Source organism: Halichoerus grypus, chromosome 15 (genome assembly GCF_964656455.1).
Source record: "Halichoerus grypus chromosome 15, mHalGry1.hap1.1, whole genome shotgun sequence".
Lineage (NCBI taxonomy): Eukaryota > Metazoa > Chordata > Mammalia > Carnivora > Phocidae > Halichoerus > Halichoerus grypus.
The window spans coordinates 52,717,433-52,744,727 of record NC_135726.1 but is presented as its reverse complement, the minus strand read 5'-3'; the positions used below and the strand labels follow the sequence as shown (position 1 = coordinate 52,744,727).

The 27,295-nt window shown below is 59.2% G+C and overlaps 1 protein-coding gene across 6 annotated transcripts; it reads right to left on the bottom strand.

Moving 5' to 3' along the window:
• DHX34 (DExH-box helicase 34) lies at window positions 1-27,210 on the bottom strand. Of its 6 annotated transcripts, none has more exons than XM_078062839.1 (18): window positions 24,842-27,066; window positions 23,650-23,977; window positions 22,217-23,153; window positions 19,354-19,665; window positions 17,290-17,544; window positions 14,894-14,996; window positions 13,580-13,797; window positions 11,001-11,175; window positions 8,943-9,136; window positions 7,813-7,914; window positions 6,833-7,057; window positions 6,500-6,673; window positions 6,108-6,225; window positions 4,979-5,085; window positions 2,746-3,030; window positions 1,830-2,006; window positions 1,509-1,647; window positions 1-1,059 (listed from the first exon to the last, which is right to left on the bottom strand). In XM_078062839.1, the coding sequence occupies exons 3-18, from the start codon at window positions 22,916-22,918 to the stop codon at window positions 926-928; spliced, it is 3,420 nt and encodes a 1,139-aa protein (XP_077918965.1). In that variant the 5' UTR covers window positions 22,919-23,153; window positions 23,650-23,977; window positions 24,842-27,066; the 3' UTR covers window positions 1-925. The 6 variants fall into 6 exon arrangements, with proteins under 6 accessions (XP_077918965.1, XP_077918967.1, XP_077918966.1 ...); XM_078062844.1 differs by having other exon boundaries at window positions 920-1,081; XM_078062841.1 differs by lacking the exons at window positions 23,650-23,977; window positions 24,842-27,066 and adding an exon at window positions 27,119-27,210.
• Window positions 27,211-27,295: the final 85 nt, after the last annotated feature.

The window sequence follows — 27,295 nt, the reverse complement described above, 5'->3', positions numbered from 1 at the left end:
TTCCATTTGAAAATAGTGGGGCTGTGTTCATTGGTCAGAGAGAAAAACGGTAGGGCAGAGAGGTCGAGGGGTTTACCCGAGGCCCCAGGGTGTTGAAATTTGTCCGATGTGCTTTATTTTTAATATGGTGAATCCCACTGACTGGTCTTCAAACGTTAAACCAACGCGGTTCCTAGAACAAACCCCACTTGGCCATGATGGACTTACTGCCCTTTTTACAGACCCGGGAATAGGCCTGGCTAAACTTTTGGTGAGGACTTTGCGTCTGCGTTCATACAGGACACTGCGGTGGGCTCTTCGTCTGGGCCTTAGTGCGATGCTGACGTCATAGTTCTCTCCCCCTTCTGGAGCCAGCTTTGGGAACCTGCACCCTTCGCTTTTCTCTTTCAATGGAGCCGTGGGATTTGCCAGCATCCAGGGTTCACGGGGTTTCCCCGCGGTTCTCATGTGTGCGGCGGGGTCGGGCTGGGGGTCGGAGGGGACAAGTGAGAACTGCCAAGGACCCGGCAGCAGGAACGGCCCCGGGGACCGTGTCAGATGTGGGCCCCCACCCACCGGGCCGCCCCCACCCCCCAGTTCTCGAAGCGACTCATGCAGACAGACGACGCAGGTCTCCCTAGTCTGAGGAAAAGCAGGGCCCGTGAGGACAGACTCAGGAGAGAGCAGCGGCGGGGGAAGGGTCCTCTGCCTGGGATCTGAAGTCCCTGCGGGCCCCCCCGCCCCCATCTGCCCCGCAGCGCCCCGGATGCCGGGAGTCGGACCGCGGGGAGGGCCAGCGTGCGGCGGCGGCAGGCTCCCGGGGCACAGGCCGCGTAGACTTTATTCACACACTCCTACCCCCTCCTTGCGGGGCTGGGCTCGGGCGGGAGTCCTGGTGCCGGGCGGGGGCGACGGGCGGGGCGGCGGGCGGGGGCGGCGGGCGGGCTCACAGGTGCCTCGCCCGGTGCCGCAGCACGTCCGTGGGCGTGAGCAGGAAGTCCTCCCCGCAGGCCTCGCAGTGGTAGGGCCGCTGCAGGGCAGACGCCTTCGGGAGGGGCGCGGGGGTGGCTTCCTCAGCCCCTAGGAGAGAGGAGACGCGAGGCTGGGGGGGGGGGGGGCTCAGGCTTTCTCCCGGCCCCGGGCTCTCCCTCCTCTGGGAAGCCTTCCTGGATTAACACATGCACACAGGCAAGTCTTCACTCTGTGTCTCTTGTGTCTCTGTCACCCCCTGGGACACCCACTGCTGCCTCCCGGACCAGCCCTGGCGGGAGGTGTGCGGTGCATGCCCGGGGTGACAATGGGGGTGCGTGGCCGAGACAGAGAAAAGAACGACAGACACAGCGGAATGAGAAAGAGGGGACGCTCTGGGCCCTCCCATCCCCGGCTCCTGGTCTCTGTGACAAAGCCTGATGTGGCTCCAGCCGGGGTTGTCAGGCCCCAGGTGTCGAGCGGATGAACGCCCAGCCTCGCAGGAAACCACCGCGGGGGTGCGGGCGGACACAGTGCCCCGGCCTCCCCCACATTCTTACCCGGGGGGCTGTCCTGCGGGGCCTCGGGGCACGTGTTCTCATGGGCCATGCGCTCCAAGGGCGTCAGGGGCATGTGCAGGCCACAGTGGGGGCAGGTCCAGAAGGTGCGGAGACAGTCGCTGTACAGGTCCGTGTCGCTCTGGGGCAGGAAGGCTGCATCAGGACGTGGCCCCGTCCCAGAACCCCTCGGGGTCGGGAGGCCCCATGCTGAAACCACGTCCTTGCACTAAGATGAGACGTGGCTGGTGGGGAGGCCGGCACTCCCTCAGATCCCATCTTCAGGGGCGGGGGGGTGATGGGTCAAGTGGGGTCCATGCTTACCGCGAGGCAGTTGTAGGTGAGGAAGTCAGTGACTGCGTAGCCCCCTTTAGTGGGGTGGGGGGAGAGGGGAGAACTGCCAAAGAGGCCGGGGAGACTGGGGGCAGTGGTGATGGTCTGGGGTCCCACATATAGGTTCTGGACTTCAAGCCCTGTGAGCCGCCGGAGGCTGTAGGGAACCTGGGGAAGGAAGGACAGGAAAGGAGAGATCGACTCAGGGAGACACTGTTGGGGCACCTGGATCCAGCTGTGCCTGAAATGAGACCCTGGACGGTTCAGTAAGAGGGCCAACTGCTTAAGTCAATCACAACAGTCTCAGACCCTGGCTACCACAGGCTTGTCTAACACACGCCCTGGTGCCCCTTCTCTGCTCCCTGTCACCTGGGGGACCACAACCAGACGTGCCACTGGGCCACCTTGCCCATCCTCACCCGGCACGTTGGTCCGATCCCCCTGCCCTGGCTCCCTGGACCCACCGCTCCAGGAAATCACTCTGGTGCACACCCTTCTCTGCGCCCCATCCGCACGCAGTAGAATCAGGAGCAATTCCCAACTCCCCGCTGACGAGGTGGGGAACTGATCTTCCCCGGTGCCCTCCGTGAACGGATGGCTACTTACAGCTTCCTTCCCCGGCCTGCACGCCCTTAACTCTTACTGAGGGTAGCTCACACAGCGCATGCAGTGGGTGCTCAATAAATGCATGTTGAACTGGTGGGGAGGGGCCCGCAGGGGCTAATGGCTCGGTCTATGGAGCTGGGCTCCCGGGGTCAAATCCTTGCTCTGCCCCTCCCCTGCTGTGTGACCTTGGGCTTGTCCTCGGCCTGTCCAGTTTGCAAACCCCCACAAGGAGCTGGAAGCCAGGCCTTCTGGACTCTGAAGCCCCGTGGCGGGCGCTCCCTCTGGCCCAGGCGGCACGTACCTTGGATGCCGCAAACTGCAACAGGTCCCTGCTCAGCTCTGCCACCTCCTTGTGGTCCACCGGAGCCGCCGCCTCCTCTTCATCCACCTCTGGCCGCCGCCGCTGGGCCTCACGGGCCAGCTGCCGGTCCAGGGCACTTTCCCAGTGGGCCCGGAGCCGCACGGAAGCTGCCAGAAGGCGGACAGCGCTCTCACTCTCCGCAAGCTGGAGCTCCAGCCAGCCGTCGGCCACCAGGCGCGAGCAGTCCCCATTGGTGTCCAGGGACCGGCTGAAGAGCAGGAGGGACTGGAAGAGAGGGGACAGGAGGTCAACAGTGGGTGTGCGGGGCAGGAGGCCAGCTCAGACCCCTGCCCACCCTTCATTCCTCCCCCTACTTGTCCGTGGACCTCATGTGTCCACCTCCCACTAAACTACTACACCCCCCTGCCGTGTGCCAGGCCCCCTTCCAGCCTCGGCTGCAAACGAGGGTCCCTGCCCCCACAGAACGAACTTGGTACTTGGACAGACCAACCAAGGTTAAAGAGTAAACTGTACTAGGTTCTAAGAAGTCAGGGTCATCCTCCCGTGTCACCAGAGGGCTGAGCTGACACAGATGCTCTGTCAACACCTCCTCGCTCGGCGTCCCTCCCGTTTGGACGTGTCAATTACCTACGCTTTACCCTCAAAATGTACAAACAAGAACTGAACACTAGTTGACGGACAGATGCTGAGGGCCCTGACTCCAGCCCGTTTACTTTAAAATGCGTCGGGAAATGGAAAAAACCCCGGCTATTGTAGCGGACTGCTGGGGGGACACAGGGACGGATCTGCTCCACCTGCTGTTCTCCTTTTGTGTGTGGGAGAGACGCCCCATCAGACCCCAAGCGTGCGGCGGAGGACCTCCGCTCTGAATCCTTGCTTCCTCGCCGAAGTCCCACCCGGCGCCGCCCCGCTGCCCCGCGACCCCGCTCTGCTCCTCTCTAGCGCTGCTGGGGGCACCTGGCGTTCTCGCCCCTATTTCTTGGTGTTTCTGTCTACTGTCTGCCTCCCCCACGCCTCTGGGAGCCCCAGGGATGCGGGCCGTGTTGGGATTCCGGTCACGACCGCATCCCCAGCACCTAGATCAGGGAGCAGCACCTGGTGCCAGGCAGCTGCTCGATCGTGTTTGAGTGAAGACGAACCGAGCAGGTTCGAGTCAGCATTCCGGGCGCAGGCGGAGAGCACGGCGCCAGCAAAATCTCCGGAGGCTCAGGGAGCCCGCGGGCTTTCTCCCTTCCCTCTGCATTCCCCGGGGTTGAAGCGAGGGGGCCTGGTCACGGGGACCCCCAGCTGACGGGCAGAGGAGCCATGAGGTGTGGCGTGGGGCCCCGGAGCTCTGGCTCGGTCCCCTGCTCACTGTGCGGCTCAGACAAGCAACATGCCCCCCGAGGCTCGTGGCGGCGTGCAGAACTCACGGGGTGGGGCAGCTAATGCCGGCAGGACTCTCCCTTCCTAGCTCCAGACACATACCCCGATCTATCCGCAACCCAAGCGTGTCCTCGGCCTCCACCCGGGGCCAGCCACCACCCTCTCCTCCCCAGATGACTGCAGTTGCCTCCTTGCTGGGCTCCTGCTACTGCCCCACATCGGACCCTGTTCCAGCTCTGCTCAAACCCTCCGGGGGGTGGGGGTTCCAGCCTCTCCGACCTCATCTCTCTGACTCCAGCTCCAGCCACTCGTCCCTTCACCACCTCTGGTCCAGCTGTTCCCTGGGCATGGTGGGCATGTGTGTGCCTCAGGGCCTTTGCACTTGCTGTTCCAAGACACTCTTCTCCCTACGTATTCTGTGGCTCCTTCCCTCCCTTCTTCCCTTGTTCCACTGCACCTTCTCGATGAAGCCCAAACTCTGATCACTTCATATTATAGCCTGTTCCCTACCCTCACCCCCCCCCCAACCCCCTTACCCTATTCATTTTCCCCAAATATTCCTCATCTGCTAACATATCATGGAACACTGCTTTACTGTCCTTATTACCATCCTCCCCAGCTGGACGTGAGCTCTGGGACAGCGGGAACCGGGTCTGGTCTTATTCACTGCCTGCAACAGGTCCGGGGCACACAGCAGGTCTCAGCAAGTGCTTACGGAATGCAGACACGAATGCAGAGCCAGCAGCCAGCTGGGGGAGGGCAGCTCTTCGGGCCCACCCCGGCCTCCTGCCCCGGGGACACAGTCGTCATAGACCTGCGAGTCGGGCTGCGCGGGGCTGGGACCCACCTGCAGAGCGGGGACGCGGACGCAGTTCACCAGGTAGGGTTTGTTGGTCTCCAGCAGGGAGACGAAGGCGAGGAGCTGGTGCTTGCTGCTCATCTTGTCCTTGTCATCTGAAACAGTCCACAGGGCAGCTCAGGGCACCCGCCACCCGATCTCCTACCCTCAGCAGCCCCTGCGCTGGTCTGTCCCCCCAAGGGCTGCCAGTCCCCCCAGGGCCATTTACACACATTAAGAAATACTGCTACTTTCGTTAGGTGCGATAGCGTTCTCGTGGTGCAAAAAAAAAGTCCTTATTTTTACACTTCTAAACGATAGGACGTCTGGGATCTGATCCCAGCAAAAAGGAGAAAAACGTGAGGTGACGGAAGACACGGGGTGGCAGGAAGCTGGGTGAGGGTACCAAGGGCTCGTCCCATTCTCTACTTGGATGGGGTCTGGGATTTTTCAAAATGAAAAAATAAAGGGAAAAAACAACGTAACAGGAAGAGGATGAACTGTCTAGGAATTTACAACAGTTAAAGATCTGAGAGCAAAGTTTCAAATTCTACCTTTGATGTTTAAAATCATAAACCTTAGCTTTTGGGGTTAACGTTGACATTTTAATGTGGTTACTTTGTTTACAAACAAGGACAGAGAGGAGTTGCGTCCCAGAGCTCGTGCCTGTGCTTTGGGGAGGGCGCCCGGCCGGGACCCCGCCTGGCCTGCTGCGGCCTCAGCCAGCTGCTCCCTCGGGCCAAGCGCCTGGACGCTGCCTTCCGTGCCCCCGCGGCCAGGGGAGCCCCCCCCGGGGCAGGACCAAGCCGGGGTGTTCACAGGGCCCACGGGACAGGTCCCCTCTACTCACGAAAAGCTCCGGCCTCCGGGGGTGTGGCCACAGTGCCCCATCAGCTGCCGCTGCCACCGCCACGGTGGGGGGGGGGGGGCTCCGCGTGGGAGCGACTCCCCAAGAGGTCTGGCTTTAGGACCCCGAAGGCCCCACACCTGCCGCTCCCATGTCGGCAGCCCCAGCAGAGGCAGACTGTGGGTGGGAGCCAGGGGGTAACCCCAGAGGGTGAGGGACACCCCGAGGTCCCTGTCCCTCCGCCCCTCCCCTCCCGAGGGATTCTGCTCTCCCCGCCTGCGCTCACAGTACCTCGGCTGGCCTGGCCGGCCCCGGCCTCCCGCTCCTGCGTGTGCAGAGCCTCGGGGCTGCTGGCAAAGATGCACGTGGGGTGCAGCACGGTGCCCTGCTGGGACTGCGTGTGGAACATCTGCAGAGGCCAAAGGCGGACGCCAGGTGACAGAGGCCCTAGGACCTACTCCTCCACTGCCCAGAACCCTTCTCCTCCACTCTCTCGGCCAGATTCCCCCGTCCATGTCTCCACTCAGAAGTCCCCTCTTCCAGGAAGCCTTCCCTGACCCCCCCACACTGCACCGGAGCCCCGGGAGGGCAGGGCCAGGACTGGTCCCATAGCCGCCGAGTCCTCAGCACCGAGCAGGGCTGGGAAGGCGTGCTGAGAGACGACGCGCACGGAGGAGGCCCACCTGGTCCGAGTCCTTGCGGCTGCTGTTGAACGGATCCGGGACGGCGAGCTGCGGGTAGAGGCCCCGGGCCAGCACCAGCTTGAGCAGGGCCAGCTGGTCCCGCGTCAGGTCCTGGGCTGAGCCGGTGGCCGCCTGCAGCTGATCCAGGCTGTGCCGCAGCTGGAACTTCACGTCCTGGGGGGAGCGCGGGGTGGGGGGGGATGGTGGGTTCCTGGGGGGCCCAGCCCGGTACCCAAGGGGCTGGCGCTAGGACACGTGGACCCCAGGGTGCTGCCGAGTGCGGGGCCCAGGTCCTGTCCACGAGCCGGGTCTCCTGAGCAGAGCGCAGCCCACCTGGATGTCCACGCCGTCGCCGGGCCCCTGGTCCTCGTCGCTGGAGCCGCCGTCCAGGTCCCCCCGCAGCCGCAGCACCTTTCGCCGGCGCCCCCCGCCCTCCTCGTGCTGCCGCTTCAGCTGGTACAGGGCCCTGCGCTCGCGGCGCTGCTGCAGCCGACGGCAGCTGTCGCCTGGTGTCGTGGCCTGCGCCCGGGCCAGCAGCCCGTGGTCCTCCAACAGCTCCTGGGGGGGGGGGGCCCGGGTGAGGGACACAGGGCCTGCCACCCACCGGCCCCTCTGTTTTGGAGGACACGGGACGTCGTGTCTGTGTGACACAGAGAGAGGGGCCCCTGCCTCTCACTACCCTCTCGGGGTCCGCAGGCCAGCACAGAGTGAGGTGCCGAGAACGGCCTGAACATCCGCGGTCCCCGATGCCGGGGGGGGGCTCCTAAAATTGCATGGTAGGCCGCGGTCAGGTGACCACCCCCTCCGGGCCTCAGTGTGGCCATCCGCCATCACGGGCAGTGATGACACCAGGGACTCGCCCTGTCCTAAAGGCTCTTCGTGTATTAACTCATTCAATCCTCAGAGGACGGCACGGAGGCCGAGGCCCAGGGCCGTGCAGGAACTTGCCCAGGATCGCACTGCTAGTGAATGACGGAGCTGGGACTTGCCACGGGGACGTCCGCTCCGGATCTGATGTGCCAGCCATTGCCCCCTGCTGCCTCACAGAGCTCAGCACCCCTGCTCCAGGCGGCCAGGTTCTTCGTGAGGATGTAGCATGTGACCGCTGACCCTGTCCACTTCTCCAGGAAGCCCTCCTGGACTTCCACCCCCTTTGACTCACCCAGGCCACCCCACGTCTGAGTGTCTGAGGGTTGCGGGAGGTGGGTGTAGGGTGGGACTCCGATTGCTCCATCAGAGAAGGAAAGGGGTGGTGTACCCGCACTCACTGCCCCTCCCCCACCCAGCCTCCCAGCTTTGGTCCCGAGCCTCACCTTGAACTGGCGCCGCAGGTTGGCCATCTCATACAGCCGGTGCTCCTCTACGCCCCGCTGGCGGCACCACTTGCGTGAGTTTCTGCTCCGTTCGGATTTCACCTGGGTGGGAAACCGGACACCAGGGGGTCAGGGCCTAGCCGGCTGGGGAAGGGTGCAGGGGCTGACCCAGTGCCCAGACGCCCCCAGCACAGGCCCAAACACCAGCCCCTGAAGAATAAGAGGCAGGGACACGTGTGTTCTCCTTCTTCTTCCAGGTCTCAGCGCCACCGCCCCTCCTACAGGAAGCCCTTGCAGACCACACCGGGTCAGACATCCCCTGGACTGCCCATCACAGCCCGTTCTCGGTGGTCACAGTCCGGGGACAGGTCTGCCTCTCTGCACGGGACTGTGCAACCCAGGAGGGCAGGGCCACGTGCTTTTAGTCACCAGCAGTCCCCAGCACTGCCCGGCACAGGGCCAGGCCCAGAGCACGTGCTGGATATACACGTGCCACCCTAGGAGTGTGTGGCCCTCCCCTGGGTGGCAGGGCTTTTATTCAGCGCTTTAAAAACCCCAGCCTCGGGCGCCTGGGTGGCTCAGTTGGTTAAGCGACTGCCTTCGGCTCAGGTCATGATCCTGGAGTCCCTGGATCGAGTCCCGCATCGGGCTCCCTGCTCGGCAGGGAGTCTGCTTCTCCCTCTGACCCTCCCGCCTCTCATGTGCTCTCTCTCATTCTCTCTCAAATAAATAAAATCTTTAAAAAAAATTAAAAAAATAAATAAATAAATAAATAAAACCCCAGCCTCGGGTGCCTGGGTGGCTCAGTCGTTAAGCATCTGCCTTCGGCTCAGGTCATGATCCCGGGATCCTGGGATCGAGCCCCGCATCAGGCTCCCTGCTAAGTGGGGAGTCTGCTTCTCCCTCTGCTGCTCCCCCACACTTGTACATGCACACTCTCTCTCTCTCTGAAATAAAAATCTTTAAAAAAATACCAACCAGCCTCCCCTTGGGGCTGGGCCCTGGGAATGAATGGTGGAGACAGGGCCCTTCCAGTTTGCAGAGGGCTCAGGGGTCCTCGGCGGGGTAGCGGGCCTCCCCTGGCCCCACGCAGAATGTCACAGACGGGGTGGCCCCGCCGCCGGCCTCACCTGCACCCAGGCGTTGAAGACATTGAAGAGCGTGAAGGGGTCCCCCTGGTCACTCTCCAGGGGCCGCCGTGCCGCCGCACACTCCGGGTGGCTCTGGGCACTGCGGGTGAAGGGCGACTGGACGCTGAGGGCAGCCGCGATGGTGAGCACGGGCTCCGCCAGGTGGAACATGGAGCCCAGGATCAGCATCTTCCCTGGCAGGGCGGGGAAAGAGGTGTGCGGACACCGAGCTGAGCCTCCTGGGCTCTGGGACGGCCACCCCCCACCCCCAGCCAGCCCCAAACCCCCTCCACCTGGCCCGCAAAGGCCACGGGAGCCACAGGGACAGAATCAAGCCCACACTCTGCTTCCCAGTCACGTGAGTTTGGGCAAGGCCTCAGTTTCCCCATCTGTAGGCCGGAGGTCACCTCAGTCTCACTGCCTCGGGCCCCAGGTGGGCACTGTCTGAGAGCTGGCTGCTGTCGGCAGCACTGCCCCCACCCACCTGGCTCTCCTCTCTACAACGGACGCCCCCATACCCCCCTCCTGGCTTCGTGTTCCTTCCGGCACTCGCTCTGACCCCCCGCGGTCTCTCCCTCCTCCCTCCAGAACGGGACTCCACATGAGCCCCAACAGCCGGCCCAGCACACCGCGGGCACTGACTTCCGCGCCTGCCTCCGCTGGACCCTCTCCTGCCATCTTCGTTTAATTCAAGGTGGAGGTGGGGGGAGAGGGGAAGTGGGGGAGTGGGAGCAGGGAAGACAGGGAAAGATGGAAGCAGCAGGCCCCTGGTCCGCACCACCAGGCCCTCGCCTGCCTGCCCCGTGCTCAGCGGCCTGCGTAACACGCGTCTGACTCAACTTCTCTGGTCCCCTTGGCTGCCTTTCTGGAAAGTTCCTGTTACACATCTAGCCTCGTAAAATAAAGCTGGGCAAGAAAACGAGGCTGTCCCAGAACCCTCTAGCTCTGTCCCTTGGGCAAGTCCCTCCGTTTCTCTGCGCCTCTGTCTTCCCGTCGGTGAAATGGGCTAACGGCGGCGTCTGGCTGCCGTGAGAACGGACCGTGCCGCACCGGGAAGCACTCGGCGCCCCACCTGGCACAGACGAAGCACGGTGACTGAGCCATCCGGGCCCGGAGCCTCCCGGCACTGAGTCCCCGCGGGGCTTGGGGACCAACAGTGTCCGCCTGGCTGGGGTGCCTCCCAGCTCTGCCCACAGCATGACCCTGAGCAAGTGAGCGACAACCTGTCTCTGAGGCTGGAGTGAGTTACTCCCACGTCACGCGGACCCAATCCAGGCCCTGTTGCCTGCTTGCTCCAGGCCCTTGGGTGCAGATCTTTGTCCCTGGCCAACCTTCAACTTCCTCGTCTGTACAGGAGGGGTGACCAAAGGCCCTCCCCTCCCCAGCTGAGGGTGAAATGACAGAAGGCCCACAGAGCCTTTCACTGACACATGGCCAATGCTCACAGAACGTTCTTTTTCTTCTCAGATCGGATTCCCCTTGCTCTAGCCCTGTGTCCCCAAACAAACAGAACCACCTTCATAACCACGAGAGGCCCTCAGGGTCGGTGGTCCCCAGGCTCCTGTCCCCCCTGAAGCTCCAGGATGGTGCACTGATGGGGATGTTAATGATGTTAACATGGGCAGAAGGTTCTGGGGAGCATCATGCCCAGCCAATAGTGCCACAAGGAGTCCTGCTCGCCTGGGAATACTCTGCGGGCCACAGAGCCTCTAGAAGGTCTCGAGTCAGGAGAATCAGACCAGAACACACGTCAGTCAGCGAGCTTCTCAGAAGGGGCAGGGATGACTCAGAGATGAGCAAGAGGAAGAGGCAGGCCATGTTGACATCCTTACGACACCAAGAGAGGGGACACCAGGGTGGAGCTGGGAACAGGGTGTGTGGGGGAGAGAGGGGCCTGTTTGTTTACTGCTATACCCCAGCGCCCGGAACAGGGAACTCGTGACCGAACCGACGGGGCCCAGAGAAGGAACAGGCCGGCCCTACGAGTCGCTCAGAGCGTGAACGGTCCCCGCAGCCACTCCCAGCGCCCTGGGCGACCACTCTGAAGGAAGTCCTCACCAATCACAACATCCACCGGCAGCTGGGCCAGTAGGGACCCGATGGGGGTGAGGGCCTCGGAGCTGTCCAGGGCCCCCTGGTCCCGGAGGTAGAGGATGGCCGTTTCCAGGCTGGCTGGTGGTGGGGGCTCGATGAAAGGGAAGGTTCGTGGGTCCCCCACGTTCATGCTCTTCATCTGGAATGATAGTTGAGCCCCCCAGGAATGGGGGACACGGGAGTTACTGTGGAGCACTGGCCGGGGGCTCACAGATCACAAACTCATGCTACCTTAAAACTCCCAATGCCAAGGCCCTCTGCACGGGGCAGGGGAGAAGGGCCACTGTCTGTCTGTCTGTCCAGCACCTCTTCTCCCGGACCCTGGCCGCACAGCAAGCCACAGGACCTAAGCTGGACCAATCTTGGTTTCTCAGCCCCTCAACACAGCAACCGAGCAAGGAATGAGTATGGGACCTGAGCTGGGCCAATCAGGATCCTCCCAGGGACGTTTGCAAATGGACAGTGGGAGAGAGAAGTTCTGGCTTCCTCTCTGGTTGTGAGGGGCCAGCGTGGAAGCCCAGAGCTGCTGGGATTATTTTTCCCTTGCCTGGAGATTAGCCCAAGCACAGCAGATGAAGAAGTCCTCAGTCATTCCTAAGCCAGACCACCCCCCACGATGGATGCACAACCTCGTGAAATCCTCTTTTCTGCTCACGGTGTTTGAGTTGGGTTTCTCTCACCGTGGACCAAAGTGGATCCTCATTAATTCAGAGGTCCAGAGGGGCAGCAGCGTGTGGGGGAATCAAGTAAAGCAGGCACCCATCACCGGGCCTGGCAAGGCGGAAGCAACCATCCCCTCTCTGGACCGAATGGAGGAAAGGTGGGCGTGGCAGCTCACGGGCCGGGAGAGAGCGGGAAGGAAGCTCAGAGGGCCCAGGGGCTCTAGCCAACCTTGCTGCGAGGTCATCTGCTGACCTGGGCCTCATCCGGCGGGCACCACAAGCTCGGGCTGGCCACCCAGCAAGCAGCCGGTCCACCTCCCTCCCTGCTGCCCGGACAAACACCCAGGGCCCATGAAAAAAAAAAAAAAAACCTTCACGTTAGAAGCTCTGGGTGAGGGGTAAGGCCAGATTTTTTTAATTTAAGCTCTCTACATGATTCTACTGTGTAGCCGGGGCCAGCAATCCCCGCTCTGAGCTACTCAGCCAAGGCCACGGCCCTGGGCATTTCCAGGTCAACCAGGAGACACCCATGACCCAGTGCTGCCGACGAGACGGGATGGGAGAGCGGCCAGGGGCCTTCAGGGAAAGGTGCCCGGGGTCTTAAAAAGGAGACCCACGCGGAGGGGCAGTTGTTGCCTCTGCCTCTGGATGGTCGAGGCGGTGGTGATGTCCCGGCTGCCACAGCCAGGTGGCACGCATGAGGCCGGCTCGGAGCGCAACAGCCCCAGATGGAACCCGGGCTCTGACCGCCTGGGACACACCTGGGGCAACTTAAATCACGTCTCTGTGCGACTGGTTCCTCGTCCAGAAACTGGGACGATAAGACTACCTCCCGTCTAGTTTTTGCGGGGATCCAAACAGTTCTACACACCGAGCACGGCGCCTGGCCCACAGCAAGGGCGAGGCAAGCGCTCTCTATCCAGCGTCACCTTTGCCATCACTGTGCTTGGAAGAGCCGCTGACGGACGGAAGATGGAAAAGGCTAGAACGAGCCCGAGCCCCGTAGGACTTCACTGACCCACTTACACAACCGAGCCTGCCGCCTCCCCATCTGGGGACTGCTCCGCTGTGAAACGGTCCAGCGTCCGTATCGGTCAGGCCCCACGGGTCAGGAACTCACACAGTGGGCCCCAAGCAGCATTTTTGAAAAATGAAATCAAGGCTGGAGTGAGTTACTCCCACGTCACGCGGGCCCAATCCAGGCCCTGTTGCCTGCTTGCTCCAGGCCCTTGGGTGCAGATCTTTGTCCCTGGCCAACATCATTAACGTCAAAACAGGAACTACGAGGGTGCATCACCCACAGGGAGGGGGCCGGTTGGTGCTCCCGGCCGCTGCCGCCCGGGGGAGCCTGCTGTGGAAGCCGTCGGCCCTTCCTCTTCTGCCCGAGCCCAGAGCCCAGAGCCCACACCGGCCGCGGGTGTGAGCACTAACCAGGGCAAGGCGAGTGGAGGGGCCTGGCCCTCCAACCCTCCCACGCTCCCTCCCCTCCGCCGGAGCCACACAGGGAAGGGGCCTGGGTCCCCAAAGAAAAGAAACCGCCCAGCAGCCCGAGGACCGAGGTTCTGGTGTCGGCGCTCGGCCAGTGGGCCCATCTGGCGCAGCTGCCTGATGGAAGCAAAGCTGACTAATGAGCGAAGAGCCAGGACATAAAACGTACGGAGAAACCCCGGTTTCAAGAGCCACTTCCGGGAGGATTTTCTGTCCCAGCCGAAGGCATTCTGACGGAGTCACGAGGTTTTTCCCACGAGCCTGTGGACCCGGGGACAACCCTCCCCTCGCCAGGGGGCTCGCACGTTTGGAAGCCATGAGCCCCCGTGCCCTTCCCGGCCCCGAAAGCCCAGGCTGGGTCCCGGCTGAGGCCCCTCCCTGCCCAGGCCTTACCTGCAGCACCAGCGCACCGAGCGCCACCCTCCGGATCTCGGGGACGGGGTAGGGGGCGAAGGCGTCGTAGTCGGACTCGGCGTAGAGGCGGAAGCAGACCCCGGGGCCCGTGCGGCCAGCCCGGCCCTTCCGCTGCTCGGCGCTGGCCTGACTGATCCAGAACTCCTGCAGCCGCTGCAGCTTGGCCTGCGGGTCGTAGCCCATCTCCTTCACCTTCCCTGCACGGGGATGGGAGACTCGGTGCGGCAGCCACGGGGCGCGGGGGGCCCCTCCGCTCGGTCCCTGACGCCCTCGCCTCCTTCATTCCACTGACGCAGACCGGGAGCTTGTTTAGCCTCGACCCTGACGCTTCGTTGATTTAGCCTTTTGTTTCCTCACTCCCCCATCTCTTGCCTGGGTATCCAGCAGCCCGTTGTCCCACTGTTATTATTAGGCACCTGCTGTGTGCCAGGCAGCGTGCGAGGCGCCGCCGTGATCGCTGTCCCTGCTGTCCCGGGGCTGAACAGAACAGAGTTCATCGACTCTAAGACCAACTCTGTCCACTTGCACAGTCTCTGAAAACGGGGCGCACCTTGAGAGCAAAGCCACGTCCACATTTAATGGCCGGCATTTTTAAATTTTGATGGTACGTAAAGTGACGGAATGCTTCACCGCAGACGGTGTCCCAGGTTCGGTATGACAAGCTCACTGCTAACACAGTGCTCGCTCGGCGCCAGGCACCATCCGCAGGACCCAGGGGAAGAATTCACTCGCTGAATCCTCACAACCCGAGGGAGGCTCTGCTACTCTTGTCATTTTACAAATGAGCAAACACACATGGTCTCAGTGACACGACCTTGGTCACATAGCCAGGCTGGCCCCAGCGTCTCCCAACCGCTACGCTACGCTGACTTCCCAGACAACGGTCCAGTTGGGAAGACAGAAAAGAAATAGGTCAACAGATATGAAATATAAGGCCCATATTCTGGGGAACAACAGGTCTCATAAGGAAAGCAACAGCGGCAGGAGGAGGGGGGATCACAAAAGTGGACAAGGTAGGCCTCTCTGATGGCGGCACATTTATGCAGGCCCTGAAATGAGGGCGTGAGCCCTGTGGATATCTGGAGAAAGACTGCTCTTGGCAGGGACAACAGTAAGTGCAAAGGCCCTGAGGCAGGAGCAAGCTTGGAATGTCTGAGAAGATGTTGCCGCTGCCCCACGGCCCTAAGGCCCCCTACTCCCTGCTTTGGTCCAGAGTTCCCTGACTGCACTTGCACATCTCCAGACCCCACACTTCTCTCTAGGGCCTGAGGGGTGGCGGGGAGCAGCTCTCACCAGAATCGACTACAAAGCGGATCCCATCAATGGTGACAGAAGTCTCGGCGATGTTGGTGGAGAGGATGCATTTCCGAACTCCAGGGGGGGCCACGTCAAATACCTGGGGGGGCAGAGGAGGAGGTGACATCTGAGACTAGCTGACCCTTGCTGACCCGTGTCCGGTGGCCTCCCTGACGACTCCTGGCTGGCCCACGGGCATGTCACACCCACCTACAGTATCTCGAATAGCCTCAGCGCCTCCCACTGAACACCTTCCTCCTCCTCGGGTCCCCATCTCAGAGACGGCTCGTCATCCACCACTCCACGTGGGCCAGGAATCTGGGCTGTCCTGGCTCCCCTGCCCCTCCCCCCTCCAGCCACACCTGCACGTCTTGAACGTTTCCGAAATTCATTCCGTTCTCCCCAAACCCACAGCCTTGCCCTGGTCCAGGCCCTCGCTTCCCACCCAGGTCCTGCCCCAGCCTCCTCCCTGGTCTCTGGCCTCCTATCCATGATCACACACAGCAGAGGGATCTGCTAAAGCACAAACTGGCACTGCTCCCCACCTTGCTCAGAACCCTCCCAGGGCTCCCAGGAGCACTCAGGACAAAGCCCAAGCACCACACTGGGTCTTCAAGGCCCTGCGGCCTAGGCCTGCCCACCTCTCAGTGCCACCCGGTCTGCCTTCCCCATCACAGTCTGGACCCCAGACACCCTGCAGGTGGTCTCCCAGGGGCCCCACCTTTCTCTCACCACAGGCCCTTTGCACAAGCCCTTCTCTTAGGCCCAAGAGACAAACACAGTGGTCAAGAGTGGGGGGCCCGCAACTAGGCCTGGGGGCCAGAACCAGCCTTCTGTTTTCTGTGAATCAAGTTTTAACACAGCACAGGCTCACCTGGGGCAGTCTGCGGCCACCTTCCTGCTGCAATGGTAGAGTGGAGGAGAGCCGGAGACGAAATGGCTCACAAAACCTATGACTTTGGGGGCACCTGGGTAGCCCAGTCGGTTAAGCGTCTGACTTCAGCTCAGGTCATGATCCCGGGGTCCTGGGATGGAGCCCCATGTCGGGCTCCCCGCTCAGCAGGGAGTCTGCTTCTCCCTCTCTCTGCCCCTCCCCCTGCTCATGCTCTCTCTCAAATAAACAAACCTACAACTTTGTCCTCCCTGGCCCTTTACAGGAAGTTGGCAACCTCTGGTTAAGAGCGTGGGCTCTGGTGCCAAACTACCGCGTTCCAAAGCCTGGCTCGGCCACTTACGTGACTTTGCACGAGTGCCTCGGCCCCAGCATCTGTGTCTGTCCTGGGTAAGAGCGGCCCCTGGCAGACAGGGCTGCTGGAAGGTCTAAATGAGGCCAGGCGTGCACACAGCTGCCCACTCTGGCCGGCACCCAGCAATGCTCCACACACCTTAGCCAGGACACTCTTCTCCCTGCCCCCTTCCTAGGCTGGGGCTTTCTCGGGTCTCAGTTTTGAAAGTTTCTTCCTCCAGGAAGCCTTCCCTGAATCCACCACAACTGTGCTCTCACAGAGCTGTGCCTGTTTCCAGAACTTTTCCTTTTCCATTTGTAAATTATCGTTGCTTGCCAGCTCCCTCCACAGACCGGCAGCTACTCGAGGGGAAGGGCCATATCTTGGCTCCCAGTGTGTCCCAAAGAGCCCCCTTGGCGCAAGGGGAGGCACTAAGGAGGTGCTCAAAGGTGGTTTCTTCAATCAACCAATGACTGACTGTGACCTGAAGGGCCTCCCCCCCCCCCCCCCCCGCCCCAGAGAACCGTGGTAGTCAGCCTCCACAAAGGCCCCAGTGCGGCTCGCCTCCCGGGATCCACACCCTCATCCAGTACCTTCCCCCTGACCAGAGCAGCCCAGGTCAACTAACAGGACACTGCAGACATGACGGGCCGTGATGCCCAAGGCCAGGCCATAAAGGACGTTGTGGTGTCTGCTTGGGTCTCTTGGGGAGAGCCAGCCACCATGCTGGGAGGACACTCAAGCAGCCCACGTGGAGGGAAACTGAGGCCCCCAGCCAACAGCCCGCCATGTGAGTGAGCCCTCTTAGAGGAGGGCCCTCCAGCCCCGGGCAAGCCTTCGGATGGCAGCCCGCACCTCAGCTGCAGCCTCCGGAGAGAGCCTGGGCCGGAGGCACCCGCCGAAGCCTCTCGCGACCTCCTGACCTGCGGGAGTGATGTGAGATGGTGAACACTTACTCTTCTAAGCTGCTAGGTTTGGGGGGACTCTGTTACACGGCAACAAACAACTACCAGGGTGACCCGACGGCCTCTCTGACGGCCCCCTCCCGACCCTTCCCCACACCCAGCTCGCAGACTCCCACCTCCACACCTGTGCTCGAATCGGGCCTCCCCTCCCCCCCATACAGCCAGACGCCCCGCCCCCCCCCGGCCTGGCCACACGTGGTACCTTGTCCTGGTCGGCCACGGAGAGGGTGCTGTGCAGGGGCAGCACCACCCAGCGCTGGGTGCGGCCGGCGTAGGTCTGGGCGGCCTCGAGGACCGAGCTGATCTCTGCCATGCCGCTGAGGAAGACGAGGACGTCGCCCCGCTCCTCGGGGGGGTACTTGCTGTCGATGGCCTCCAGGACCCTGAGGAAAGGCCGAGGGTCCAGCCTCCCGGACTTGGACGCTGCTGGCCCCGCCTCCTGTGGCTGGTACACGACCTGCGGGGAGACGGCCCCGGGCAGGGGCGCGCCTGTCACCCGAGCACAGGGCCACAGGGCAGGGAGACCCCAGGCTGCGGGAGACGGCGGGGACCCCTCAGGCAGCACCTGGCGCCCTCGAGCGAGTTAGTTAGAGGAGGACGTCCCAAAAGGACAGCGTATGGGGGTAACCAGGCTTCTGGGGCGCTGGGGACGTCCGAGGTTCTGCAGTCCGGGTGCCGGCCGCATGCAAGTATTTGAAGTGTGAAAATTAGCTGAGCTCCACGCGCGACACGCACGTTCCGTCGGGTTTGACAGGTAACTTCAACAACAACAGAATTTTTAAGGGTGGAGTCAGGATCAAAAGCCTAGAGAAATCACTTCTCAGACAGCATGCTCCCCCCCTCTTTTTTACAGCTGCTCGGAAGACAGACAGATGGGTATTTAGAACCCAAAACCACAAGGAGCCGTGCGGTTTCCTGGTGCTGGGAACTCCGGGGCTCCTACCAACTCTCCCTGCGAGGGAAGGGAGTGGCTTTCAAAACACAAAGAGAGCAGGCACAGACCGTCTCGGAGGGCCACCGGGAAGCCAGGCGGGAGGGGTCCACGAGTGCCACCCATGGGTGGGGGGGCGGGGAGACAGACAGGTGGGGAGGGGAAAGGGGATCCGAAAGAGCGAAGAGAAGCTGCCTGGCCCGGGGCCACATCTGGGATCCCAGCAGGATTCCAGTCCCGGCTCAGCCGCTCCGCATCTCTGAACCTCCGTTTTACCCCCAGGGGCAGAAATCCCTGGCGCAGGCCCCCCAGGGCTGTGGCGAGGGCCCTCGTGAGCTCCCCCACGCTAGCGGCTTTACTCTGATCCCCGACAAGACCACTATGCGAGCCACAGCAAACAGGCCAGAGCAAAAGGGGGCAAAGGTCAGGGTAGAAGTTTCCGGAGAAACCAAAGACCTGGGGTGGGAGGTTAAGGACGTGTGGGGAGTCAGGCCTGCCCAGGACCGCTGTGGGGACGGGGTAAGGTCGGGGGTGTCGAGTGGTGTGCGAGACCCACAGTGGCCCCAAAGACTCTGCTCTTTTCTTCCTGGGCACGCCGTCCCCTAGCGAGAGAGCGAGCACCTTCCAGCCCTCCCCACCTTGCACCAGATGGGCACGGAGAGGAGAACAAGACAACTGCAAGGTTACGTCCAACTTAAAGACAAACTGGCCTTTCCCTGGACTAGGGCTCCTTCCCTCTTCCTGCAAGCTTTGACCAGACAGACCTGGACAGCTCCTTAGAACAGTGGTGCTTGGTGCAGGGTGGGGGGTGGGGGTGCTGCCCCCAGGGGATATTTGGTAACATCTGGAGACATTCTGGGCCGTCACCCCTGAGGGGGAAGAATGGCGCTGGCAGCTAGTGGGAAGAGGCCAGGAAGGCTGCTAAACATCCTACAACACGCAGGGCAGCCCCCACAACCGAAGAATTATCCAGCCCAAAATGTCATCAGTGCGGAGACTGAGCAGCTCCACCCTGTGCGATGGTAGAGCAGGAGAAAGGAGGGGCCCGGGTCCCTGAATGACCACATGCAACAGAGCTGCCCAGCAGCCCGGACCAGCAGGACTGTTATATAAGAGGAACGAACCCATAGCTTTACATCACTGGGTCTCCTCCAACAAGCACCGAGCACCTGCCCAGCACATTGCAAATGCTCAGGAGATGGCAGCTTTAGAAGAGAGAGCACGAGCAAGAATATCCTTCACAGAAAGATGGGACTCTGAGCAGGAGAGAAGGGACAGGTCCAGGCCGGCCAGAGACCGGGTGGGAGGACTGGGGGACGCGGGGGCAGCACTGACCGTGATGGGGAACAGCCTCCCGGGCACCTGCACCACGGGAGCACCATCGAAGTAGCTGGAGAAGAGCGAGATGTTGATGGTGGCCGACATGAGGATGACCTTGAGGTCCGGCCGCTTGGGCAGCAGGCGCCGGAGGACGCCCAGGAGGAAGTCGTTGTGGAGGTGCCGTTCGTGGACTTCGTCCACTATCAGGACCTGGTACTGGGGCAGGCTGGGCTCCCGCTGGATCTGCCTCAGGAGCAGCCCCACCGTCAGGAACACGATCTTGGTGGCTGCCGTCCGCGTGCTCTCAAAGCGGATCTGGTAGCCAACCTGAGTTGGGGGGAGAGGGGGATGGTCAGGAGAGGAGCCCGCGCCTGAGCACCAGCCCGCATCCGCCCAAACTGAAAATCTGAGCAAATGCCCCTGCTCCCCAGCCCCCATCAGACTCTGGAGTCCAGCACGCTTGGGGCTGGATGTCACCTCTGCCGCTTAGTGCCGCTGACTCGGGGCGAGCAGTTCCGTGCCTCAGAGACATTTCCCCCCCAGATGCTGGGAGAATGGTACGTGCTCATGCACATAAAGTGTCGGCACAGAGCCTTGCGTATATACTAATTAACGATCATGGGGATAGTTCACCTTTCTTTGAGTCCCTACTCTGCTGGGAACTACTGTAAACACTGAATGGGCACCCCCTACTCATTTCATCCTCACAGCCACCGTGAGAAGCAAGAACCACCATTCTCACCTCACTGATGGGGAAACTGAGGTCACTCATCCAAGGCAAAACACAGTTAAAAGCAGTACTGAGAGGAAATGATCTTTTTTAAAAATTTTATTTGAGAGAGGAAAAAAGCACAGTGGGGAGGGGCAGAGGGAGAAGGAGAGAGAGAATCCCAAGCAGACTCCACGCTGAGCGCAGAGCCCCACATGGGGCTCGATCCCACGACCCTGAGATCGTGACCTGAGCCGAAACCAAGAGTCGGACGCTCAACCAACTGCGCCACCCAGGCGCCCCGTGAGGAAATGATCTTAACCCTACCTCGTATCACATACACATCAATTTCTGATAAATTATAGTTTTAAAGGTAAAAATCCTTAGGAAAAAACGTAGGATGTCCTTATGTCCTTAAAGTAGGCGGATAATCCTTAAACAGAACCCAGAGAGTGCCAACCACAGGAAGAAAATGACAGACTGAACAGTATTTAAATAAAAAGACACCGTCATCAAAAGACAGCATTCAGAAAATGAAAGACAACTCACAGAGTAGGAGACAAGATCTGCAATACACAAATCCTACAAAGGACTCATTTCCCTCCTCTTTAAAACCCCATAAATCAGGGACGCCTGGGTGGCTCAGTCGGTTAAGCGGCTGCCTTCGGCCCAGGTCATGATCCCAGGGTCCTGGGATCGAGTCCCACATCAGGCTCCTTGCCCAGCAGGGAGCCTGCTTCTCCCTCTCTCTCCTTCTGCTTGTGCTGTCAAATAAATAAAATCTTTAAAAAAAAAAAATAAAATAAAACCCCATAAATCGAGAACAAAAAGACAACACTAAAGACAAACAGGGAGAAAGACTTGAACAGACACTTCAGAAAAGAGGATCTCCAAATGGCCAATACATACGTTCAACCCTTAGTTGTCAGAGAAATGCAAATTAAAATGTGCTACTACGATCCACCCACCCAGAAAAGCTAAAACGAGAAAGATTAACTGTAACAAGTGTAGAACACAGCACCAGTTGGGAGTGTGGATGGGTACGACCACTTCGCAAAGCGGCTCGGCAGCATCCACTAAAGCTAGACGTTCTTGCAGATCTGACGCGTCGGCGGTCACACTCCTGGCTATAGCCCTGACGGACATATGTACCGACAGACAGCAAATGGCATGTTCTAGAATGTTGATGGCAGCACCTTTCCACAAGAGCCTCAAGCTGGAGATGCCCCAAGTTCCAGTCAACAGCAGAAGGGACGAATGCCTTGTGGTGTCTTCACCAGGGGATACCAAACAGCAGCGAGAAAGAACAGTAGGACAGTGTGCACCCACACACTCTACCACAGACAAGTCCCATAAAACTAATACCAGGCGACAGAGGACAGGCACCAAAGAGAACACACTTTTTGATTCCATTTATAAAAAGTAAATAAAAGAGGCAAAATTGATCTGTGGTATTTCCTCTTTAACTCAACTGTCATAATCTAAGAGATAATCTGTCACTCAGGATAGTGACAACTCTTGGGGCCTCAGGGCAGTAACGGGGAGGACGTGGGGGACAGAGGGTTTCTGGGGTGCTGGCTACATAAATGAATTCAATTTGTGAAAATTCACTGAGCTACATAGGATACGCATTCTTCTGCTTAGAGTATTAGAATTTCAATAACGATTCTTAAGGGGCAGAGCCTGGATTAGAACCCTAGAAATCATTATAAAGAAGTAGCCTCACTCTTTTTTTTATGGCTGCTAAAAAACGAATGATTTAGGACATTTCCAATTTTTTGCTGTTACAAGTGTCATACTGGGAGGGGGGCGCCTGGGTGGCTCAGTCAGTTAAGCATCTGACTCCTGATTTCGGCTCAGGTCATGATCTTGGGATCAAGCCCCACATCGGTCCCTGCACTGGGTGTGGAGCCTGCTTGAGATTCTCTTTCTCTCCCTCGGCCGCTCCCCACGCTCGCACTCTCTCAAAAATAAAATAAAAATTTAAGAAAGTGTTATGGGTAATGCTAGTGCCTTTCTCGTTTGGACCATATTCAGGTCAATCTGTAGATCAGTCTCTCGAAGAACCGGAAGTGCTCCGCTAACTTTCATCGATACGACCATAGGGGCAACAGCCTACGCCTCGAGGTCGCGCTGGAAACACCGGAGAGCTGGTTAAGGCCCACTCACCTGGGAGCCATACTGACTGAGGCTCTCGAAGCTGACACGCTTGGCCAGGGAGATGCAGGCGATCCGCCGGGGCTGGGTGCATGCCACGTGACTGAAGCCGGCGGCCAGCAGGTACTGGGGCACCTGAGTGGACTTGCCACAGCCCGTGTCCCCGGCCACCACCACCACCTGGTGCCCCTTCAGCGTCTGCAGGATGCGGTTCCCGTACTGGGCGATGGGAAGCCCCGCCCGCCCCTGCTGCAGTTTGGCCAGCCGCCCGAACGCCTGCTTCTGGCCGAAGTCCAGGTAGTGCAGCAGGGCTCGGCGGAACTCGGCAACTCTCTCGGGGGGCTGCCTGCCCAGCCCCCGGGAGCCGCGGGTGTCGGGGCCCAGGACCGAGAGGTTGATGCGGTAGCGTGGGTCGTAAGTGCGAGGCAGGTCAGCCAGGGCTGGGACGCTGTGCTTGCGACACACGGGGTCTTTCTCCCGCTTGCTGGTGGCCTTGAGACTCTGGAATCTCTGCAAGCGTTCAAAGAAGGCCCAGAACTTCTGGCACTCCTCAGAACCCTGGCGTATATAATCCTCATCGCGGAAAAAGGCATCCTCGAAGAGGCGACGTGTCTCTGGACAATTCCAGTCCCATTTCTCGGGGGCCTCCTCCTCCCCGGGACCCCAGTGTCGGCCTCGGGGATCCCCGCCCTCCTCCGTTCTGGGAGGAGGCATGCTATCAGTGCTATCTCCAAGTCACAGTAAGAAGCCAGTGTCTGGAATAAGGAACCACGCTCTCTTCAAAGAGACAATGTCCCTCCTCGTCGATGGTCCAGGACGACCACAGGCAGTGACAGAGCAAGTGCCCAGGAACCTGGCTCAAGCTGGCGACACCCAGGGCCCCTCACAACTCCTGCAGTGATCTCTGGGACAGACACCAGTCCATCCTGGGTTTTCAGGTCCGGAATGCCTGGAGGAGAGAATAGAAGATACTCATTTTTAGAAACATTTCCTGAAAGCCTGCTGTTCTGGAAGCACTGGACTAGGACGGATAATATGAGTAAGGCCATCCTGAGCCCTCACATGTGGTCGTGGTCACAGGCGAGAGACAGACAATCCAGTGACTGGGCCGTGGGAGCCCACAGGAGCTGCCTGAACATGCTTGGGAGTCAGGGAAGGATGCCCAGAGATGTCTGAGCTGAAACCTGAAGGAGGGTGGGTCACGGGGCCAATCGACAGCAGAACCTTGTCACGAGCGGCTATGACACAAAAGGGGTGCGGTATAATGAAGAGTAAGGCAAGTGTTCTTCATCTGGGGTCCCTGAGCTTCAGGACATCTAGGGACGCTTTGAAATCAAGTGCACAATTTTGCAAGTGTTAGGTTAGACGCTGTCTTTGCTTGCCTGGCACATCCCTTCCTTCCTTCCTTTTCTGGTAGCAGCACCCACCATCCCCCCTCTCCCCACCTTTGAAAAGCAGTCCTTCCTGGATTCCACACGGTTCTGATGGCTCCAAGTCAGAGAACCCGTACTGCTTGGGCAAGCGACAAAGGCCTGGCCCATCACGGCACCCGACTCCTCCTCCTTCAACCGTTGATTGGTGCGAGAAGCAGACACATGACCCACAGGGAGCCAATCACGGCCTTTCTCTGGCATTTACACTAGGATGACGTATCAACCCGCAGCTGTCTCTAGTAGTAGCTCTTGAACCCGAGAGTCCTTCCTAGAAACCCATCCTAGAGAAAAGCCTGTGCATGGGCACAATGAAGGACGCACCAGGACGGCCACTGAGGAACTAGGAGGAGAGAAGTGGAAGAGAGAGAGAAGCTTGGCTTAGTCCACTCCAACACTCACTTCTCAGCTACACAAGAAAATGTCTTTTGGGCAAAGTTGGTTTTCTCTCAGCTGCCTAAGTCCTAACGTATGTACAATTTTCTGGAGTGAAGCCCATCACTCAGATTCTTGAAGTTTATGACCTTAAGAGCGTTCAGAACCTTCCTTGGTATAGGTTTTGGAGTCAGGCAGACCTGGGTTTGAATCTCCGAATCTCCGAATCTTCATCATTTATTAGATGTGTGGCCACCTGCAAATTAACTATTTTGAGGCTGTTTTCTTCACCCATAAAATGGGGATAATACCTACTTCCAAACACTGCAATGCTTATCGCCTAGCCTGGGACAGAGGAGCTAAATAGTAACTAGAATTCAAGTCCACTCTTTCTCCCAGTGATGACTAACATGGAAAATCAGTGACAGGAACCAGGGCATACAGCCTGGAAAACTACACTCAAAAGGCCACAATTTGAGGCTCCTGGGTAGCTAATTTGGTTAAGTGTCTGACTCTTAATTTCAGCTCAGGTCATGATCTGAGTCATGGGATCGAGCCCCACACCAGGCTCTATGCTCAGCAGGGAGTCTGCTTGAGATTCTCTCTCCCTCTGCCCCTCCCCCACCCCCTCTAGAATAAATAAATTAAAAAAAAAAAGGCCACAATTCGCCTTCGTCTGGAATTAGCAATGCTTTCATCTACTCTCCCTGCAGTCTCTCAGGGCCATCATGGAACACAGTTCAGAGATTCGATCTCTGCAGTCTCAGGGGGGAACTCAGGCCATCCCTGGGAGTAATTAGAGCCAGAAAGGGGGTTTCTGCTGATGAAGCACCTGTGAGCTGGCGGAGTGGTTTCCCATGGGAGCACATTTTCCGGTAAACACCTGGGTTAGGTGATGCTAGAGTGGCTTCATAGGTAACTCCTGCTGGAGGGGAGGCAGTAAGAGGAAAAGGCCTTAGAAGGCTATGGATACTGAGCCCCGGATCCCGAGAAAAGGATCCGGAATGAAATGAAGAGCATTCCTCCCAGCTGCAAGCTGCCTATGCGCACGTGGGCCCAACTGAGTACCATGGCTCTCGAGTCTCAACCTTGTAGATTTCCTGGGTCCCCTCGATTCTCTGCCACAGTGTCTCTGACCATCTCTGGGTCTCTTGGTGATGGCTTGCAGAGTTTCTCTGCTTCTGAGCTCTCCCCTCTCTGGCTGTCCATCCTCATGTCTCAGCCTGTTTTTTTCAGCTCACCATGCTCACCCCTCTTCCCTCTCATAGTCTGGTTGCGTCTCTCGTCGTTTCTCTTATCTTCAGGTCTGATATTCTCTCCAACCAGCCCTCTCCATTTGACCCTTTCCATTCCTCGTCGGTTCTCCAACTGACTTTCTCATTTGCTTGTTCAGTCGTTTTTTTTTTTTTCCTGACGCTCCATTTTTGTCTCTCTCCAGTTCCCAGTCTCTGTTACTGCCTCTCCCTGAGGCACACAGAGAGGGACACAGCGAGAGAGGGAACACAAGCAGGGGCAGTGGATGACTATTCATCTGCATTTCCCCACCTAACCTTTTGTCTCCCAGTTCTGACGCTTTACTAGCTAACAGCGCTCCTCACTTACCAGGTACTATTCTAAATCACCTATGTATATTATATGCACAACTACATACATACACACAGCTACACTTTCCTCGTGTTAAAAAGGTGCTATTTGGGGTACCTGGGTGGTAGAGCTGGTTAAGTGTCTCTTGGTTTCAACTCAGGTCATGAGATCAAGCTCCACATCGCTGGACTCTCTCCCCCTCTGCCCCTCCCTCCTTTAAAATAAATCTTAAAAAAAAAAAAGGTGCTATTATCACTCCCTATTGTACTGAGCCAACGACAGGTTAAGTACACAGTGAGACAAGGATTCAAATCCAGGGAGCCAGGCTCCCATTTATTCCTCTTCATCTTCTCAGTGTGATTCTCCGTGGTCTGGCTTTTAAACTTGACACTGTCTTTTCAGTTCTTTGCTCTCCAAGTTTACCAAATGCACCCTCTCTCCATCGAGCCCCATTTCTCCACACTCCGGATGGCTCTCTTCACTGGTCTGCCCTAATCACCCAGTTCCCATCTATCTCACTCACTTCCCACCTCCGGCTTTCTCTCCAAGTCGCTTTCCCTTGGCGGCTCTTCCCCTTTCTCAGTCCCTCCATCAGCTTTTGCCAGGTTCTCCCTATTCCACTGCCTCCATCTCTATCTATCAGCCTCTCACCACTAATGAAGAGAAATCTAAGATGGAGCTGGGAGGCCAGAAGGATGGGGGAAGCTCTCCTGCGGTTAGTACTGGAAGAACTGTCAATTATAGGCTCCAAGAGAATTGCCGACAGGAAAGAATCATCAATTACAGGTGCCAACAGGGAAGGAGGTACAGCTGCATCTCCCACAAGAAAGCGACCACCCCAGCAACTCAGCCAAAGAGAAACCATCAACACCCTGAACTCTTGCTCTTCTCCAACCTACTTTCCATTCAAAACAACCCCTCCCAACTTCCTCCTCCTTCTCCATAAAATTATCTTCTCTTTGGTTGGACTAGCCAATGGTTTTTGCTGTAGCTGGCTTGTCCCAAATTGCAACTCGCAGTTATCCCCAAGTAAACCCATTTTGGCTGGTAAAATAACTTTTAAGGTCAACGAGTGTTTTGTTCCTCCGTTTGAACCGCCCTCTTCCTCAGTCTCTTTCTGTTCGCTAGTTTCCCACCTCCCCAAGTTCACGGTGCGACCACATTTCTCTGCAGCCTCTGGGAGGCGCTCTGGGGGGGACCCCATCAGCTCCTTGTCCCCCACGGCCCCAGTTTGCGGCTTCCGTCCTCTCTCCGCCTCCCCGTCTCTCGGTCCCTCAGCTTCTCCGAGCTTCTTTTCGTGGCTCCCATTTCTTCCAGTTTCGAGCCTCTGTGTCGCCCAGGTGCTGTTGGGGCGCTCAGGCTCCATCTCCGTCCGCTTCTCCCGGGCCCCATGTCACCTCCAACACATGTTCTCATGTTGGAACTTCCCTCCCCACCCCTCGGCTCGCTCCCCAACTACCCAAGCCGGTCGGACACCCGCCGCCTCCGCCGCCACGTCCCCGCACAGCCGCCCCGCCACCCTCACCTCACTAACAGCCGGAATCGCTCCAACTTCCGGTCCCCAGCGCCCCTCACGCGCCCGAAGCCGCTTCTGCGCCTGCGCACGCCACCTTCCCTGCCAGGCCCCACCCCGCCGCAAGCAGAGGAGCCAGTGCGCAACTGGGAGCGGCCAAAACGCACTCTGCGCCTGCGCACAACACGC